Source organism: Geotrypetes seraphini, chromosome 2 (genome assembly GCF_902459505.1).
Source record: "Geotrypetes seraphini chromosome 2, aGeoSer1.1, whole genome shotgun sequence".
In the NCBI taxonomy this organism is placed as follows: Eukaryota; Metazoa; Chordata; class Amphibia; order Gymnophiona; family Dermophiidae; genus Geotrypetes; species Geotrypetes seraphini.
Genome location: NC_047085.1, coordinates 467,319,501 through 467,337,950, shown reverse-complemented (window position 1 = coordinate 467,337,950; position 18,450 = coordinate 467,319,501). Strand labels below are relative to the sequence as shown.

Sequence of the window (18,450 nt, the reverse complement as noted above, 5' to 3'; positions counted from 1 at the left end):
TGGTCTAACCCCTGCGGAGTTCCCCAAGGATCACCCCTATCACCCACACTATTCAATATATACATAGCCTCCCTCAGCTACTACCTAGATAATCATGGCATATGTTCATACAGCTACACAGATGACATCACTATTCTCCTGCCCTTCGACCAACCAGAACCCGTCATGACTAGCATAATACACAAAACTCTAAATCAGTTGAAATTTGGATGACAGAGCACAAATTAAAACTTAACCCTGACAAAACAAATTTCATCCTACTAGAAAACAATAAAACTCCAACATTAACTAATCTTGTAATAAACTCAATCTCATACCCAATACAACCTACACTAAAATTGCTAGGTATCACAATTGACAAAGGCTGTACCATGCAACCCCCAAATTAACAAAATAATAAAGGCATCGTTCATGACCATGAGAAATCTAAGAAAAATCCGAACATTCTTCGAAAAGAAGCAATTCCTACTATTGGTACAATCTCTTATCCTTGGGATGATAGACTACTGCAACATACTATACCTACCTTGTCTCGTGACCATGATGAAGCAATTGCAGACAATACAGAATACAGCCCTGAGACTTGTATATTTCCTAAAAAAATAATCAGTGTTCCCTCTAAGCGGGCGGGTGTTGTGAGCAAACTTTTTTCACTGTGAGCTAAAAATATCGGGCGCCAGCAAGTTATGAGCCAAATAAATATGTTGCTTTCTACCACAGAACTTCCTTACGTTTGTATGGAATCTATCCCCTTTCAACTTTAGAGAGTGCCCTCTCGTTCTCCCTGCCTTAGCTACTAAGTCTATTCCCTTCAGTACCTTGAATGTTTCTATCATGTCCCCTCTCAATCTCCTCTGCTCAAGGGAGAAGAGGCCCAGTTTCTCTAATCTTTCGCTGTACGGCAACTCCTCCAGCCCCTTAACCATTTTAGTTGCTCTTCTCTGGATCCTTTCGAGTAGTACCGTGTCCTTCTTAAAGTACCAGTGCTGGACGCAGTACTCCAGGTGAGGGCGTACCATGGCCCGGTACAGCAGCATGATAACCTTCTCTGTCTCTTCAGTCCAGCATCTGCCCCTTCCATTCACTGTCTGTCTTTCCCTGCCATCTCTCCTCCTGCCCCCCCCCCCACCCCCCAATTTGGTCTAGCATCCATCATCTTCCTTCTGTTCCCCTCATGGTCTGGCATCTCTATCCTTCCCTCCCCCCTGTGGTTTTTAGCATATCTCTCTTCTCATTTCCTCCACTCAGATCTGATCATTCTCTGCTCTCTCTTCCCTTTTCTTCTCTGGTCTTCCTTCTCTATTTTCTGCCTCCATCTAAATTAAATTCTTTCTTACTATTTAGTCCCGTTTCCCTCTTTTCACTGTGTCTACACACAGCTTGTCACCCCTTTCCCTCACCCCTCCATTATCTTACTATTTTCTTCCCCCTTTATTTATCTCCTCCTTCCATCCACTATGTGTTCTTTCCCCACTTCCATTCAGCATCTGCTCTCCCTTCTCAACTGACATCCATCTGCCTTCTGCTCTCTCTCCCTTCTTCTCACTTCCATCATCTGTCCCCTTCTCTCTCTCTCTCATCTCCTCCATTCCATCATCTGCCCCTTCTCTCTCTCTCTCTCTCTCCCCCCCCCCCCAACTTCCATCATCTGCCCCCTTCCCCTCACCTTTGTGGGTCACTTTCTTTCCCCTGAGGGTGGCTCATGTCACAGGGGAAGCTTTGGCCGAGCAGAACCGCTTGATTGACAGTGGAACTTACTTGATTGATGTCGATGCTGGGGCCCGTTGCCGTTTGAAGGAAAAAAAAAGAGGTGGAAAAAAGGAACCTGTAAAGGCGAGAGGAAGGGAAACCTCCAGGACAGCTGCTTTTTGCCCTCCTTCAGCGGCCCAAGAGTTCAGACCAGCAGCGGCAGCTCTGTATGCTTTTAACTTCGGCACAGAGCTGCCCCTAATCAATAGTTTAGCACGGTTTCATGAGGCAGCCTCGGGGCCTTTGATAGCCGGCCCGCTTCGATGATGCGATGTGGGCCGGCCTAGCAAAGGCCCCGAGGCTGCCTTATGAAACCGCGCTAAACTATTGATTAGGGGCAGCTCTGTGCCGAAGTTAAAAGCATACACAGCTGCCGCTGCTGGTCTGGAGGTGCGGAGACAAGGCAGGAGGCAAACGCGGTGGAAGGCAGGAGTCCCGGCACAGCGACTGCAACAGGAAGTTGCAAGTCAGCTGACGCCGGCCTTTCGTTGCGGCGGGGACCGAATCCTTCGCGGACCGGCAAGATTTTGTTTGCGGACCGGCGGTTGAAGAACTGTGCTCTACACTGTGTGCGCTGTGACGAGAAACTTGTGCGCTACGAGGTAATATTTTGTGCGTCAGCGCACCCCAGCGCAGCTTAGCGGGAACACTAGGCATACCATGACTCGCACTGGCTTCCAATAGAAGCGAGAGTACACTTCAAATTCTACTGCTTATTTTACAAGGCTCTCAATGGAGAGGGCCCAACCTACTGGAATAATCAATCCTCCTCAATCAGACACAGAAGATCCCACTTACTTTTCTCTCACCCATCATCCAAAGATGTCAAACGAAAAAAACTTTATGACAACCTAATAGCCTCCAAAGCAACTAAACCGGACAGACAAATCACTACTCTGTTATCTTCGACTTCAGACTACAAAGCCTTCAGGAGAGATATTAAAACCATACTCTTCAAAAACACATAAACCAATCCCAACCAACACATAAACAAAAGCACAACCAATCCCAACCAAATATCTAACACTCTATTTACCCTTAGATCTCTCTAATACTCTTTTATCTATCAAACGTTATCTAAAACCCATAATTTCACCCTATTCTTAACTCCTAAAGACCTCCACTTCCCTTTGGTAACTCTTTACCCAATGTTTATTACCTTAAAAAATTCTATGTCATCGCTTATTCTATTCCTTTTAATTTGAATGTAATTCTTGTTTTTAATTTGAATGTAATCCGCCATGAACTGCAAGGTAATGGCGGAATAGAAATCACTAATGTAATGTAATGTAATTGTTGAATCTCATCCATATAGTGCAACAACAACTAGAAGTCCTGTATGCAATCTGCTGGAAATTCAAGCAAAAACTGCAGATCGCCACATAGATGTGATATTGCAGACCACAGTCTGCAAACAACTTCCCAATTAGTACCAGGAATAGATTAAATAACATTGCAGACAGATAATGAAGAGCCCTGAGGCACTTTGCATTTCAATGGAAAAACAAGGGGATTGATTATTTCCATTAACCACACAAAAGGATCTATCACTCAAAAAAGATTGGAACCACTTTATTACATTGGCCAGCAATCCCAGATCCACATAATCTGTCCAGAACTATAAGATGGTTTACTGTGTCGAAGGCTGATGCTACATCGAGTGAGACCAACAAGAAATGTTTTCCATTATCAAATCCTTTACGTTCTGCCACAAAGTCTTCCAATTGTTGCAATACTACTCATTCTAACACCTTCGCCATAAAACTCAAATTGGAGATTGGTCGAAAGCTTTCCTTCTTTGTAAGATCTAAACCATAATTTTTTAACAGAGGAGAGATTATAGCCTGCTTCAACTTCTCAGGAAATTCTCCTATCTTCAACGACTGCTGTATGATATACTCCAAAGATGGAGCTACATCAACTTTTAATGCCTTAAGCACTGCAGTAGCACATGAGTTCAACAGACAATTAGACAAATTAACATACTCCATCGCTTCAAGTACCTGTTCTGATTCTACCACCAGAAAGTTAGTCCAGATTTCTGGCACACCTGAACAGGCCGAATCATTCACTGGTTGAGATAGAGAATTCACAACCTTTTGCTTAGACAAAAAGTAGGCAGCAAACTTATCACAAGTTGGGAATTTGCTTCTATCAACCTTTTGTGATGTTAATGGGTTCTCAATATAAAATAGCTCCTTAGAGCCCGAGGGAGCAGATGCAATTTGCTTATCAATATATGCTCTTTAGTACAAATTACAGCTGCCTTATAATCAGCCATAGCCTTTAGTTAAGCCTCCTGCTTATCAGAAACAGGATATTTCCTTTAACCACGCTCCAATTTGCAAAGGTGTTGCTTCACCTGTTTTAGGTCATCCAAATGCCAGGGACTACGCTTTCCCTGGGTATTCAGGACATCCCGAAAAGGCACTAAATCATCTAATGTATATTTTAAAGTAGAATACAAAGAATCTACTACATCCTTTAATGATGCAGTGTCATCAATCTGCAATTTAGGTATCCACATTTTTTTAAAGTCTGCCAATTCATATTGTGGGCGCTTCATTTTCATGTATCTGGGTAAGTACTGTTTTATGTTCATAAAAGGAACAATTGTCATAGAAACAAGCTTATAATCAGTCCAAAGTAATCCTACCACAATTGACTCTAGCAAGATATTAAATGGATGATTTTCTTGTACAAAAATCCAATCCAATATGTGGCCACCCACATGAGTTGGTACAGTTACAAGCTGAGACCAACCTAAGTTGGACATCACAAAATCAAAATCAGTCTCACTGACCCCCAAACCCACCGTGTCATAATGTACATTAAAATCACCTAGCAGAATAGTGTCCTTACCAATCAGAGGACATATCATTAAGGCTTCAACCCCAAAAAGAAAAATCATCATATAAAGCTTCCGGTGGACAGTAAAACAGCAATAGTTTCAACGTTGGAGAGGTCATAAACAAACATTCCACTATATCTTGAATAGTAAAGCTAAAGGAATGAGTCAAAACTAAAGAGTTCCACATAATTATTAGCATCCCAAGGGGCAATTTGAGACAAAATTGCCAAATCCAAATCCAATAACCAGCTTTCGGTAATACAAAGTACATCTATAGCATAATCCACAGCAAAGTCATAAATCATTTGTACCTTATTACGTACTGATCTTGTATTTAATAGAACTAAGTGAATAGAACTCTCCATTTGTGAAACATTATCACTAGAAAACTGATTGTCACAAACAATCAGTCCAGACTGCACAAATCAGAGATGGAGGGGGAGATGGTGTTGAATCTTGGACTATAGGGGCAAAGGAGATTTAACAGTGGTTCCAAACCCAGAGCAAAAATATCCAAGCTGAGACAGAAGGTCCTCCCCTGGGAGAGTGAGAGCCTGGATTGCTATACCTTTCCAACTATGTTGTATGAGAACTGCAGAGAATGGATACAATGCTAAAGCCCATAATAGAGGCCATCCCAAATTCCAAAACAGAAAACTTTGAGGTTTGGACAGAGGACAGTAAAAAGTTCTGGAGAATGCGAGGGAGACTCAAATTGAAAGAAGCTGTAACATGAACCATCCACAGAAGAGCCACGAAGGTAAGGGACAGGGAGGGAGAAAGGGAGGAAAGGTGGAGTGGAGAGGAAAAGACGCTTAAGGGAAATGGGTAAAACAGAGGCGGGAGAAGGACGCTAAAAGCACATGGGGAAGACAGAGGGGGGAGAAGGATGCTGAAAGGACATGGGGAAGACAGAGGGGGAGAAGGATGCTGAAAGCACATGGGGAAAACAGAGGAGGGGGAAGGATGCTGACAGGATATGGGGAAGACGGGGGGGGAGAAGACGCTGAAGGGGAATGGGGAAGAGAGAAGGGGGAGAAGCCGCTGAAGGGAAATGGGGAAGAAGAGTGGGGAGAAGACGCTGGCAGGGAAAAAGACAGAGATGCCAGACTATGGAGGGAGCGGAGGGAAGAAGATTGGTGCCAGACTAATTTGGAAGGGGGGAGAAAGGGAGAGGCACAGTAACAGAGCAAATGGAAGACGCATAGAGAAGAGAGACAGTGGATGGAAGGAATTGAATGAGAGAGCATGAGGAAAGCAGAAACCAGGCAACAAAGGTAGAAAAAAAATTCTATTTCTTTTTTTTTTTGCTTCAGGATAAAGTAGTATATTAGTTGTGTTGATAAAAATTTATAAACAAAGCCCTGCCAGCTGAACATCACTTTCTCCAGTTCAGCAGCCAGAACTTTGATTTATAAGGAAGGAATAAGCTAAATATTGCAGTATTGAGGCTTGTATGGATGCTGCAGGGATGGTGACGGGGCGGTGAATGAGATGGCAGTGACGTGGCAGTGAAGGGGATGATGCAGTGACAGGGACAGATTTTTTCCCCGTGTCATTCTCTAGTGCTCACGTCAAAAGCTTCCCTCTGACTCAGCTTCCTGTTTCCGCTTTTGACTGAGCACCGCATTGCAGATCTGAAGTTCTGTTGATGCCAGGGGTAGAAGGAGGCCTGGTGCCAATCTTAAGTGTCATCGCGGGAGGGGGGGGGGTTGCAGATCTTGTTGCCATAATCGGAAAGGTGAGGAAGGGAGAAAGATGGACCTGTGGTGGATGGAGAGATTGAGAGAAGGGGGCAGAAGATGGAAGTGCAGAGAAAGGGGAGAGAGAAGAGGGCAGGTAATGGGGGAAAAGGATTGAGTTAGGGAAATACTGGAGGGGATGAGGGAAAGGGGTGGCGAGCTGTAGGTATACAGTAAAAAAGGAAATTGATGAAAGGGTAGTAAGAACGTAATCTAGATGAATGCAGAAAATAAATTGAAAAGGAAAATGAGGGAAGAAAGGGATTGCAGAAGAGAGGTGTGGGAGAGGGAAGGAGAGGAGAGAGATGCCAGACTAATGGGGGTGAAAGGAGAGATGGAAGGGGGAGGCATACAGTTTCTGGACGGGGCATTGAAGGAGAGAAGATGCCATATAGGGAGGGGCAGAGAGATGGCAGACAGTAGATGGTAGTAACAAGAAGATGAGGAAAGCAGAAACCAGAGAAGACAAAGGTAGAATAAAAATTTTCTATTTATTTATAGCTTTAGGAGACATGTGTCACTGTTTCTGTGGTGTTGCATTTTATGCAGAGTCCAGCTTCTTGCTGGTTCAATTTAACCTTTGTCTATGTATTTCTATTTTATTCCCCCCTTTTACAAAACTGTGGAGTGTTTTTTAGCGCCAGCTGTGGTGGTAGCAGCTCTGATGTTTAGAATTCTATGAGCGTCAGAACTGTTACCACCGTGGCTAAAATCCACACTACAATTTTGTAAAAGGGGGAGGGGTTAGTTTGTGATGACATATTCCATACTAGGCGAAGGTGTTTTCTGTGTTCTGTGTGTTCGAAAGACATGGTTTTCTGTTAGGATTGACAGTGTAGGATTGAGCTGTACTAGTCTGGCTTGTTTAGTTTTACAATGGGTGTATTGATGTACTGCTCACTGCAATATGTAAGATGCTGCCTTTTCCTAGGTACTCATGTGTGACGTGTGGCTTGTTACTAAAAATCATATTTTTTGTACAGAAGTGTGGGGGGGGGGTTTGCAAAAAAATGATGGGCCCCAGGTGTCACATATGCTAGGTACACCAGTGGCTGAAATGGTATGCAAGCCCTGAAGGTAGAGAGGAGGGGGGAAATTGCCTGGTTCCTGTGGAGTGAGAAGGAGAGAAGGATCTATGAGTCAATGTGAGCCCCATTCAGCTGCAGCTACTCCCGGTGTGCACGTGTGTTCACTCGACCCGAGGCCTGCTGGTGTGAGTGCCCCCCTCCCCCCTAGCTTATCTGGATTCCTGCTCCTGAGGAGTTTCATTTCTAAGCCTGCCTTCCAAGAACTTGTATTTAAGGACCTGCCTCAAGGAATTATATCTAAAGCTTGTCCCCAAGAACCGGGTCTAAGCCTGTCCCTGGGGTAGTGATAATCAACCAGTTATTACAGTTAGCCTAGGATGGATGGGAAGAGCCAGCCTGAAAAGGATCACTGGGCGTTGCTGCTGTTGGGGAGGGATAGATAGAAAAACCCAGTTTCATGGTTTTCCCCCCATTTCTACCATCCCTTCTCCATAAACCCCTCCCCTCACATACTGATGGCAGGGAGTCAAGGATTTCCTTTGTTGATTTGTTTCAGTTAGGTTAATGGGTTTCCTGGAATCCCTGGACCAATGAGCTGATGCCAACATTCATGGAGACGTGGACGCCGAGGAGGAGAGGTGCATTGTTTCCCGAGACTTTCTTAGATTGAGCACAGTGTGGACACCAATTTACTATAGTAGACTTCATTTATGTAAGTGACATACCTTAGTTTTACGTATTTAAAATAGTTGTAAGCATGGCTTCTGATATATTTACCTGAAGGAATCCCAGTTAACTGTGGATATTTTAGGTGTAAGCGTATGAAACTATTTGTAGGTTATAGGAGTTAACTAGACTATCGAACTGTTGCCAACTCGAAGGGGTAAATTGGAATATCCAAGCACCTCTGTAATTTACCCTAAAATATTAACATCTTGTACTACCTAATTGTACCAATTGGTACCCATTTAAAGGGATTACCAAACGCTCTTTTTCCATTTCTATTTTATAAACTGAACTATTCTTTTTCTTGTTGAGTCTCTTGGTTGTATGGAGTTATTTGGGAACCTTGCTAGATACCATAACACTTTCATCAATTTATATTTAGAGGTAATGACAACATTCAACCAACGAGGGGGTCTACTCTATTTTGGGTGCTGACTTGTTAGTGAAGCAGAAGGTTTTTTTTGTTTTTATTTAAACCTCAGGTAAATCTACCTGAATAAATGGTGCTGCACCACCTTCAGAATCCAAAGTAGATTAATGGTCAACAAATATGCAAATAAAGTAGAAAACTATTTACCTAAGAGGTGGGTGGAATTTAACAGGGTCTCGTCTCCCTTATGTTCTACCTTTGTGTTCCAGTGAAAATAGGATCTAGCTATGAATGTCTGAAGTATGAGCAATGACTGCCCAAGAAGTGAACACACAAGTCTTTAGAATCTCATGCTCTGTGATGATACACTATCCTTTAGTGCAAACAGACTCACTTCTGGCAAAATATCCTGGGAGACAAATAGTTTACTTCACCTTATTGAATACATTAAAGCCCATAAGGTATGGTAAGTGTATTCAAAACTGCACCAGCAGCACAAAACACTCTGATTTCCTATTTCTATCACACAGTTCATTAAGCTTCTTTCTCTCTCTTTTTTGGTATCTGATACATGTCTTCAGCATGTTGTAGTCTGTAGAAATATTTACATAATGAAATAAGGTGAACAAAGATGCTAAAGACATACAAAGGATTAGTACAAAACATTTTCTACTTTCCAATATGACAGGTACTACAACTATTCTACAAGGGTAATTTACCTCAACAGCAAAGAAGCTTTCTGAAGTACAAAAGAAAGAAATACATGGAACTTTGTCTCTACATAGACTTGGTTTCTTAGTGGTTGCTGCAGTAGGTGAAACCAGAGGACATAATTTGAGGTTGAGGAGTGGTAGATTCAAGAGCAATGTTAGGAAATTCTACTTTACGGAGAGGGTGGTGGATGCCTGGAATGCGCTCCCAAGAGAGGTGGTGGAGAGGAAAACGGTGACTGAGTTCAAAGAAACGTGGGATGAACACAGAGGATCTAGAATCAGAAAATAATATTAAATATTGAACTAAGGCCAGTATTGGGCAGCCTTCCATGTTCTGTGTCTGTATATGGTCATTTGGGGGAGGATGGGCTGGAGAGGGCTTCAATGGATGGGAGGGCTTAGATGGGATGGAGTAGGTTTTAACGGAGATTTCGGCAATTGGAACCCAAGCACAGTACCGGGTGGAGCTTTGGATTACTGCCCAGAAATAGCTAAGAAGAAAAAATTAAAAAAATTTAAATTGAATCAGGTTGGGCAGACTGGATGGACCATTCGGATCTTTATCTGACGTCATCTACTATGAGATCTCTTCCCATGGATAATTCTTCATTCCTGGGCCAAACCACTTTGCCCTTCACTGCCATACGTACCAACTTAGACTATAAGCTCTTCCACCTCGATACAGCCCGTGACATATTTGAACATCTCAATCATGTGTCCCCTCTCTCGAAGAACGCAGAAAGAGGGGAGACATGATCGAGACATTCAAATATGTCACAGGCCGTATCGAGGTGGAAGAGGATCTCTTTTTCCTTAAAGGACCCACGGCAACAAGAGGGCATCCATTGAAAATCAGGGGTGTAAAATTTCATGGCGACACCAGAAAATATTTCTTCACCGAAAGGGTAGTTGATCACTGGAATAATCTTCCACAACAGGTAAATGAGGCCAGAAGCGTGCCAGATTTTAAGAAAAGATGGGATTGGCATGTGGGATCTCTTCATGGAGGTAGTTAGGGGGTGGACCATTAGATGGGCCGTGGCCCTTTTCTGCCGTCATGTTCTATGTTTCTATGTTACCTGAATTTGCAATTCCTCTTGAGCATGGATTTGAAAAGGCAAGTAATGAAATTCCAAATCCAAGTTTACATTTTGTAGTACAGTAGTGATGACATGCTGAAATCTTCACACTGAATTGGTTAGAAATTGCAACCAGAAGCAAAAACTGAAGCTGAACCCTCCTAGCTTTCACATCCTTTCCTTTCAGTCATATAAGGTCAGTGTCAGAAATGTGGAAGAGATTATCCAAAAGGAGAACGAAAACTGGGCCTGTTAGTAGTGTAAAAAAGATATAGAATACCATTGAATGGTGACACAACCCTACTCTTTATACATATATAGAAAATGGTAGAAACCTTTAGGAAAACAGGACTTATGTTCCTAAAAACAAATAGAAACTTGCAAGTCTCCCTGCATTTACTTCACAGCAAGTTCTTAGTTGAAACACTCATCAAGATATGAATAGAATTGAGATGAAATAATAGCAGCCATGAGCTGATGCAGACCAGGGGTATCTTCTACTTGGCGTGTTTTATTATCATGTATTACAAATGCAAGGGTTGAACCTAAGGGGACACTTTATCTAATCTAATCTAATCCTTAGGTTTGTATACCACATCATCTCCACGTTCGTAGAGCTCGACGCGGTTTACAGTAGGAGAAATAGGAAGGAACTACAACAGAGGGTTAAAGGTAGAAGTGTGAAGAAAATTTAGAGGACTTGGGATGCCAAGATATAAGAGTTTCCTTGATTCCTAAGTTGGAGGGAGACTTACATTTTTTGAGAAAAGCCAGGTTTTCAGATGTTTGCGGAAAACTTGGAGAGAGCTCAAGTTCCGAAGAGGGGAGGTAAGGTTGTTCCAGAGCTCAGTGATTTTGAAGTGGAGGGAGGTCCCTAGCTTTCCTGTGTGGGAAATGCCTTTTAGCGAGGGGAAGGATAGTTTTAATTTGTGGTTTTAGTTTCCATATGTATCCACAGACACAAACTGGGAAAGAGCCTTTGGCTTTAGGTATCTCACATATTTTCCCTTGAGTTTGTACATTTTTATTGAATTCATGCAAATTTTAATGTAACATTTCTATTTAATGAGCATAACACTAACTCATCTGGCAGATAAAGACAATATTGTACAATTAGTTTATGTAATGAAACAACAAAAAGGTTGGTGAGGGGTGCCCATTGTAGTTCATCCCTTCTGTCCATTTGTACCTGTTTGTCCAGTAGTGTATCTTATCTTATCTTTTGTTAAGTTATGTTAATTGTATTACCTGTTTTTATCCTATTTTTAATTGTACAGCTACCTTGAAATAAATTATAAGGTGGTAAATCAAAACAATAATAAACTTGAAACTTGATCTATGGATTTCTAAACGCCCCAAAATTTTCTGATTTTTATGGCAACATTTTTGTTCATTCGATGTACTTTATTGCACCAAGTATATATCTCTTGGAAGGAACTATCCTTCCAGTTGAACAGAATTCCAGTTTAAATACTCAAGTGGTTTCTGGTTTCTCAAAACAGCCTTCAGAGACCTTGGTTTCTAGTGCTATGGCTCTCCCTAGTTTCTGCCTCTAGCTTTCAACTTTTTCTAAAACTAGTTACAATGTGTCTGATGCTCCATGAGAAATCCAAAGGGTCAAAATTGTTTTCAAGGCTGGAGCTCGGTTAAGCGGTGGGGAGGAAGGATTCTTTAAAGCTTGTTATGGTTGGTGCATTGAGGGACTTTTGAGTAAAATAAAGTTTCTGAAAGACAAACACACTGTCAGAATCTCTGAATCTGTGACGAAGGTTTACACCGGAACATCTCTTGGGTCTTTTCACATTAATTCTGTGTTGAAAAGGTTCTCAATACATCTAAACTGCCTTTATCTACTGCAAGAAGCCTTTTTGCTTGGCAAATCACTCACTAGAGCTCTCAGGACAGCAGGTATTTGCACTGAGCATGGCAAGATTCATTCACCCTGTTTCAAAATGTTTATACACATTCTTAAAAGAGCAAAAAAAAAACAAAAAAAACCCAAAAAACATATCACTGAAGTTTGTGTCACCCAAAAAGCATATGAAAAATGGAAACACTACAATCCCCTCCCTTTGACTATGTTAACTATGTTAAAAACAAAATAGAAAAAGATAACCCACGAAAAGCAGACAAACAAGTGGGAATCACAAACAGGAACCCGCTTGTTTGACTGAGGAGTGTGTGCTGCAGTGGTTATACGCTACAGCCCCAGACCCCTGCAATTGTGGGTTCAAATCCCACACTGCTCCTTGTGACCCCGGGCAAGTCACTTAATCCCCCAGTGCCCCAGGTACATTAGATAGAGTGTAAGCCTACCAGGACAGAAAGGGAAAAATGCTTGAGTACCTGAATAATTTGTAATTCACATAGAATTGTAGGATAAGCCGAAAATAAATAAATAAGACTGCTGTGTTAAAACCAAGTCAGTTATCATTTTTAACTGGCACAGGGCATAGCAAAAATATCTTTGACTGCCACAATCATTTATTGGTCGTTCTGAACTTTCTATTACCGCTATATAGACAATTCAGCATTACAATAACCTGGGCTTTGTCAGGAAAAATTAATTTCACATTCCCCTTAGAATTAAAAAAAAGTTCAGAGAGTGTACCAGAGTATCTCAAACTGTGTGCCTCCTGAGAGTCCAAGTGTGCCGCGGCACATTGAGGAGGAAGAGAGGCGCCTGCCAGCTGACTTCCCTATGCGGTACAGCGCCAGCGCTGCCTGATTTGACGAGGCCTGCATGTTTCCCCCTTCTCTCTAGTGTCCTCCGGCTTCCCCCCTGGCCTCCCGGTCACACCTTTAAAGCTAATTACAGCAGCCAGCAGAGGATCGCTGGTAGGTAAAATGATTTTATTTTCAATCTAGTGATTGAAATGTGTCAGTTTTGAGAATTTATATCTACTGTCCATATTGTGTATATATGAAAAATGAATGGAAAAATTGCATTACAATTAGTAAAGGGGATGGGATCTGGGGCAGAGCTTGGGTGGGCCTAGGGACGTCTGTGGTTGGGGTACTCAGTTCATATATGTTAGACTTAGGGGGTACTTAGCTTGAAGTAGTTGAGAAACACTGCTGTAGCCAATCAGCTGACGCCAGTGCCTCTCCTCTCCGGCCCTCTTCCCTGCTGGCACCCCCTACTGGCATCTCAGGGCCCATCTGGAGGGCCTCTGCACATGCGCAGACGTCGATGTGATGATGTCATGCATATGTGTGATGTCATCACGGCAACGTCCGTGCACTTCCGGGTGCCTCAAGCCATGGCCACTACCTTTAGTGTGCCCCGGCTCAAGAAAGTTTGAGAGACAATAATAGGTAACCTTTACAAGAATGGAAAATCCTGTGGATTTTTTAAAGCAAAATTTAGGCCCAAACAAAGGACCACTCACTCTCATTAGGAATATATTAAACATATTTCAAAGGAGGAATGGTGTGGCAACCAGAAGACCAATTACCTAAATTTAGGCCTAAAAAGGCAAATTCAACAGGTGACTTCTCTGCTAATCTTTGTTGGAATTCTTCAGGTAGGATGCATGGGACAACTCTTCCCAACATATAGGAATGGGAATGGGGTCTTCTATACCACCTTTTTGTTGCTTTGGCATTTCAAAGCTGACGGTCAAAGCGGTGGGCACTGGAGGATTAAGTGACTTGCCTATGGTCACAAGGAGCAGCACCGGGATTTGATCTCACAGCCTCTGGGTGCAGAAGCAGCAGTTCAACCAGTGAGCCACATAACAAAATATATTTTTACTTCCCTCAGGTGGGAGAAACTGGGCATGATTCTTTCTGCATTACTGGACTTCTTATCAGGAAACTTGAACTATGCATTTTACAGTCCTGGAAAGATTAAAGTATCTCTGTCCATATATATTCAAGTCCAAAGATCTGAGCATTTTTCTGGAGGGGGGTACCCTAATTAGCTGTGAATTCCATTCACAAGTGTTAGATGGAACTGATGTAATGGGGGAGAGTCTGGGGGGCATGCTTCCATTTGCTGTACTATGCTATACCTCTTTCTCTTACATTTTTGCCAGTTTTCCATAAAGTATATTTTCCTTCACTTAGTTATAGAGGAAAAAGGAGGAAGTGGGGTGAATTTTCTTTACCATACTGCTAATATATACACAATAGACCAACAGGCTCTGATGGTGTTTCCTGATCAGCAACAATACAAGGGAAGAGACACAATGCCGGAGTAAACTCATTCTCTTAATTAAGCCAATAATTTCTTTTCCTTTTTTTTTTTAGGGGGGGGGCCCTTGATATGTCGAAGAGAAAAGGAGACTTATTAAAGGACTTCCCCTCAGTTGGATTGTAAGAGTCAAAAGCCCTGAAGCTCTGACTATTTAGTCGTGTGCCACAAATCAAGCCCAATTCTGTTCAGCCACCGTGAAAGCCCAGCAGGGCTGCCCCGGCTATCGCTTTGTGTGGAAGCAAAGTTGTTGAACAAGCCTTCACTGCCAGCTCCCTAATCTCTTCACAAATGAGCTGCTTGAAGGAAACACTTAACAGGTACCTGTCAATGTAAACAGCCTGGTGAGTTTTTTTTAAATGCCAATCTGATCTCTAAATTCCTCACATCAGGGATCGGTTATAGGTAGGTAGGGTAAGATTATTACTCTATATTTGCATAGAAATGCGACTTTAATATACTGGCTCTTCTAACTGCTTCTCCAGTGGCTGCACTTTCAGCCAATAGCTGCAGCCAGGCGTACAAGAAACACGGATGTCACCTGCAAAGGTATGGCCCTAACTGCCGCCTCCTCTTTGTTTTTCCCTCTTAAGTTAATATTAACTAGTAAGCTAACGCATTCAACAAATATTTTGAAAGTTTAACAGTTCAATTCAGTGAAGATCTTTACATTGTTGATAGAGTTTTGAGGCGGGTCCCGACACATGCCAAGAATTTAGCAGAACAAGAGATTGCTACATCAATAGAAAAAATAAATGCCAGTGACCACTTTGCATGGCTTTTAACATCAGGCAGTCCCCAAGAACTCAAATGACACCATAAATGATTTCCTCTCCCGCGGCTTCCCTCTTAAAAAGGTGCTCTGTATTAACTGATTTCCAGGATTGTCACACATGTTATGCAGGTGCTTTTATTGCCAAAAATTGACAATAGTCTCTGAAGGAAAAGTATCTGGTTTTATTTCGTTCGTCTGAGGGAAGCTGGTAGGTCAGAAGTTCAAATACTGCCAGTTAATGCAGGAAAGAGTGACAAACCGTGTGGGAGACTCTGCTCTCAAGCATGGGCAGTCAGTTCTTCCCTTCTTTTATATGGACGCAGCACATTATAGAAAAAAAGAAGCACATTGAGAGGCTTCTTCATCCCATCCAGCAATCTTTTAATAGTGCAGCACTACACACGTTTTTTTAAATTGAAAGGTTTACATAATAAATAAAATAAATAAATAATGAATCTCTCGTTAGTATGATAAGATCATGTCGTCTTTTCTCGGGGTTCCTAGAATTATCATGTGTCATATTGTCAGAAAAAAGGAAGCTACAGCTGTTGCGATCGACAAGTGGAGCTGAAAATGCGAGCAATGCAACGTCTCGCAGCTTTCATAGAAACGATGACCTAAGAGGCTCTCTCTCTGTCCCTGTCACCCTCTCCTCTGCTGGCTCTGGTGGAACCGTGCAGGAAGCACTTACCTTCCATTCTTTTTATTCCTGTTGAGGGAAAAAGCTCAATGCTCTGGAATTGTTTGGAGAAGTAACTAAAGACTGTCATTCTGTGGCCTGTGAATATTTAATTGAGGCTCGTACTTCAGTCTTAGCAGAAGTGCGTGCCTCAATATTCAGCTCCAAGATAAGAGCACCATTTAAGGTGGCTGCTCTCAGATCCCACAAGCAACCTGTCGTGGAGCAAAAGGGGAAAAGCCAGAAAGAAACAAGTTCTTAGATTTTCAGAAAGAACCCAAGGGAGCTTTCTATATTGTGCAAGATAACCTAGAACACCAAGGCAGAGTTTAAATATTCTATATATACCAAATATTCCACTGACCTATATTTGAGTTACTATATGGATGAGACGTTAGCTAGATATCATGCAGTTGCAGAAACTCTAAAACTGGAAATCAAAATAGGCAGAAATAGATCTCAAGGTGAAGATATGTTTTTCATTGTATATCACAGTTCCATGTACCTTTCCTGCATGTATTAAATGTGTAAGCAGTTGTAAATCATGGGCAATCTGAATTAAACAGCGATGATGTAATGCTGAGAAGTTGCATGTCCCTCCCAGACGGAGGTACCAGAGGTTTGATACAGAGCATCCTTAAAGAAATATATTCACTCTCTGATGGACACAATTACAGATGCTGGAATTGCAATAAAAGCTGCATAATACAGAAATCAAAGAAAAATTGTCAATTGAGATTTAGCTGCCTCTGGTGGGCGTAGCTTATCTGTCTGCTGAATTTAGAATTTGCTTGCAATGAGTATAATGAAGGGAAAAAGTAAGAAGGTTGTATCAAGCAGGGACTACGTTTGTTATACCCCAATGAATGGCCTGGCGGGCCCTCTACACTGGGGTCTCCTTAGCTAATACATCCTGTCTGATCAAAGTTCAACCTTGAGAATAAATGCAAACAGAAATCGCTAAACAAGTTATATGAAATGCCATGGCACATTTAGAACTGTAAGCACCTTACACATTAAGATAGCAAAACCCTCTGCAAACTTTTGATGCTAAGCATTTTAAATTGATAAATCATCTCATCAATGAGTTTGGGTCTTCCGCGGATATTACCACACATGCTTAATGTATGGTCACTTACACAGATTAAAAATACAGAAAATGTATTTATTTTGCCTCTACCTGTGTCATCAGTCTGTCAGCTCCAGTGTTCTCTTCATCCTTAAAAATAATGTCAGGATTGTAATTTGGGGTTAGTTCTTTAAATCTCTCGGAGTTTCTTGTGATCTTCCCTTCGTATCTTCCACTGGCCCCTAGGGTCTTCTCTGCCACATTGGGAATAAACTGCTTATAGGCTAAAGGGGTCAATTTTTTGGGGTGTCTTCTTTTTCCAATGCCCCTACCCGGTCCACAAGTCAGCCCAGAGGGGACCAAAAGAGCGCAGATGGAACCCACCAACAGAATTCTGGTCAACAGCAGCATTTCGTCCATTGAATTCAGTTACTTGAAAGCTCTCTGTCAGCCTCCCTGGATCTCCTCTCTCTCTCTTTTCTATGCCCTTGTCTGTGATTTCTGTTTCCTTTACTATCCACCGATCCCTAGCAAGACAGGTGCTGAAATGAAGGGCTTTTGGTTGTTGATAACGGAACACATCGGAGTTTGGTGGTGAGATAGCAATGAAGAGAGAATAAAAAGAAAAGATCTGCTTTAAATTGTAGCAAGGCTAGAGACGCTTGTGAGACGAGTCTGCCTTTAGAGCTATATTATAGCTGGCAGGGCCGAGATCTGATTGGCCAAGGCGACACAAGCTTGTCTTCTGATGTTTTTTAACCCTCGAAAAGGCAACAAAATCTTAAAAGATTTTTTCCCTTTTACCTGAAGGCTCAGAGCGAAAAGGGGTAGGGCCAGGCTTTCCTGGGATAACATCAAGTACACGCTGTTGTTAAAACTTTCTTGGCAGAATAGCAAATTTGTCAGCAAGAGTAATAGATGCTTCTGTAAAATAATATCCCGTGTTGCCTGATTGCAGATTGAGATTTAAGGACAGTTTTACACCAGACCTTAAACATCAAACACATTTGCAACAGATTCTTTCAGCCACAAACAGAGACTGTCAATTGAAAAGAAATCCATTTAATTAACTTTATTTTTAGGCACTGCACACCTTCTTTTATTAAAAAAAAAAATAAGGTAACTTTTGTCTAAGAGTAATACAGCATTTTTGTCACTGTGGTTTTATTAGCAAAGGCTTACAAATGTTTTAATGTGCTCTGTTAGGCTGGCTAGTTGTTAAAGACAGTAAAACACAATAAATCGATTAAAAATGTGAAGTTAACAATTACATAAAGGAATCGGACTACTAAAAAAGGGAGTCTGGCAAGGAGGCACAGATCTTTGTTTTTTTAAATTTCATTTGTGGAGTTGCCAAGTTTCCCAGGAAAACAGAGGCACCCTCAAAAACAGGGCTATGAGAGACTCAGCCGAGCCCAAAGAATGGAGGGTGATAACTTTAATGTTAAATTAATTGTTATCTCATGCAGGG

General features: G+C 41.9%; 1 protein-coding gene across 1 annotated transcript in view; it reads right to left on the bottom strand.

Annotated features, from left to right (window-relative positions):
• Window positions 1-17,630, bottom strand: part of LOC117354316 (sonic hedgehog protein-like) — a 59,816-nt gene extending 42,186 nt beyond the window's left edge. Inside the window, exon 1 of the mRNA XM_033931615.1 lies at window positions 17,091-17,630. Within this exon, the coding sequence (XP_033787506.1) occupies window positions 17,091-17,399 (309 nt within the window). The 5' untranslated portion in view covers window positions 17,400-17,630. The remainder of the gene's footprint in view (window positions 1-17,090) is intronic.
• Between the last annotated feature and the right edge of the window lie 820 nt (window positions 17,631-18,450).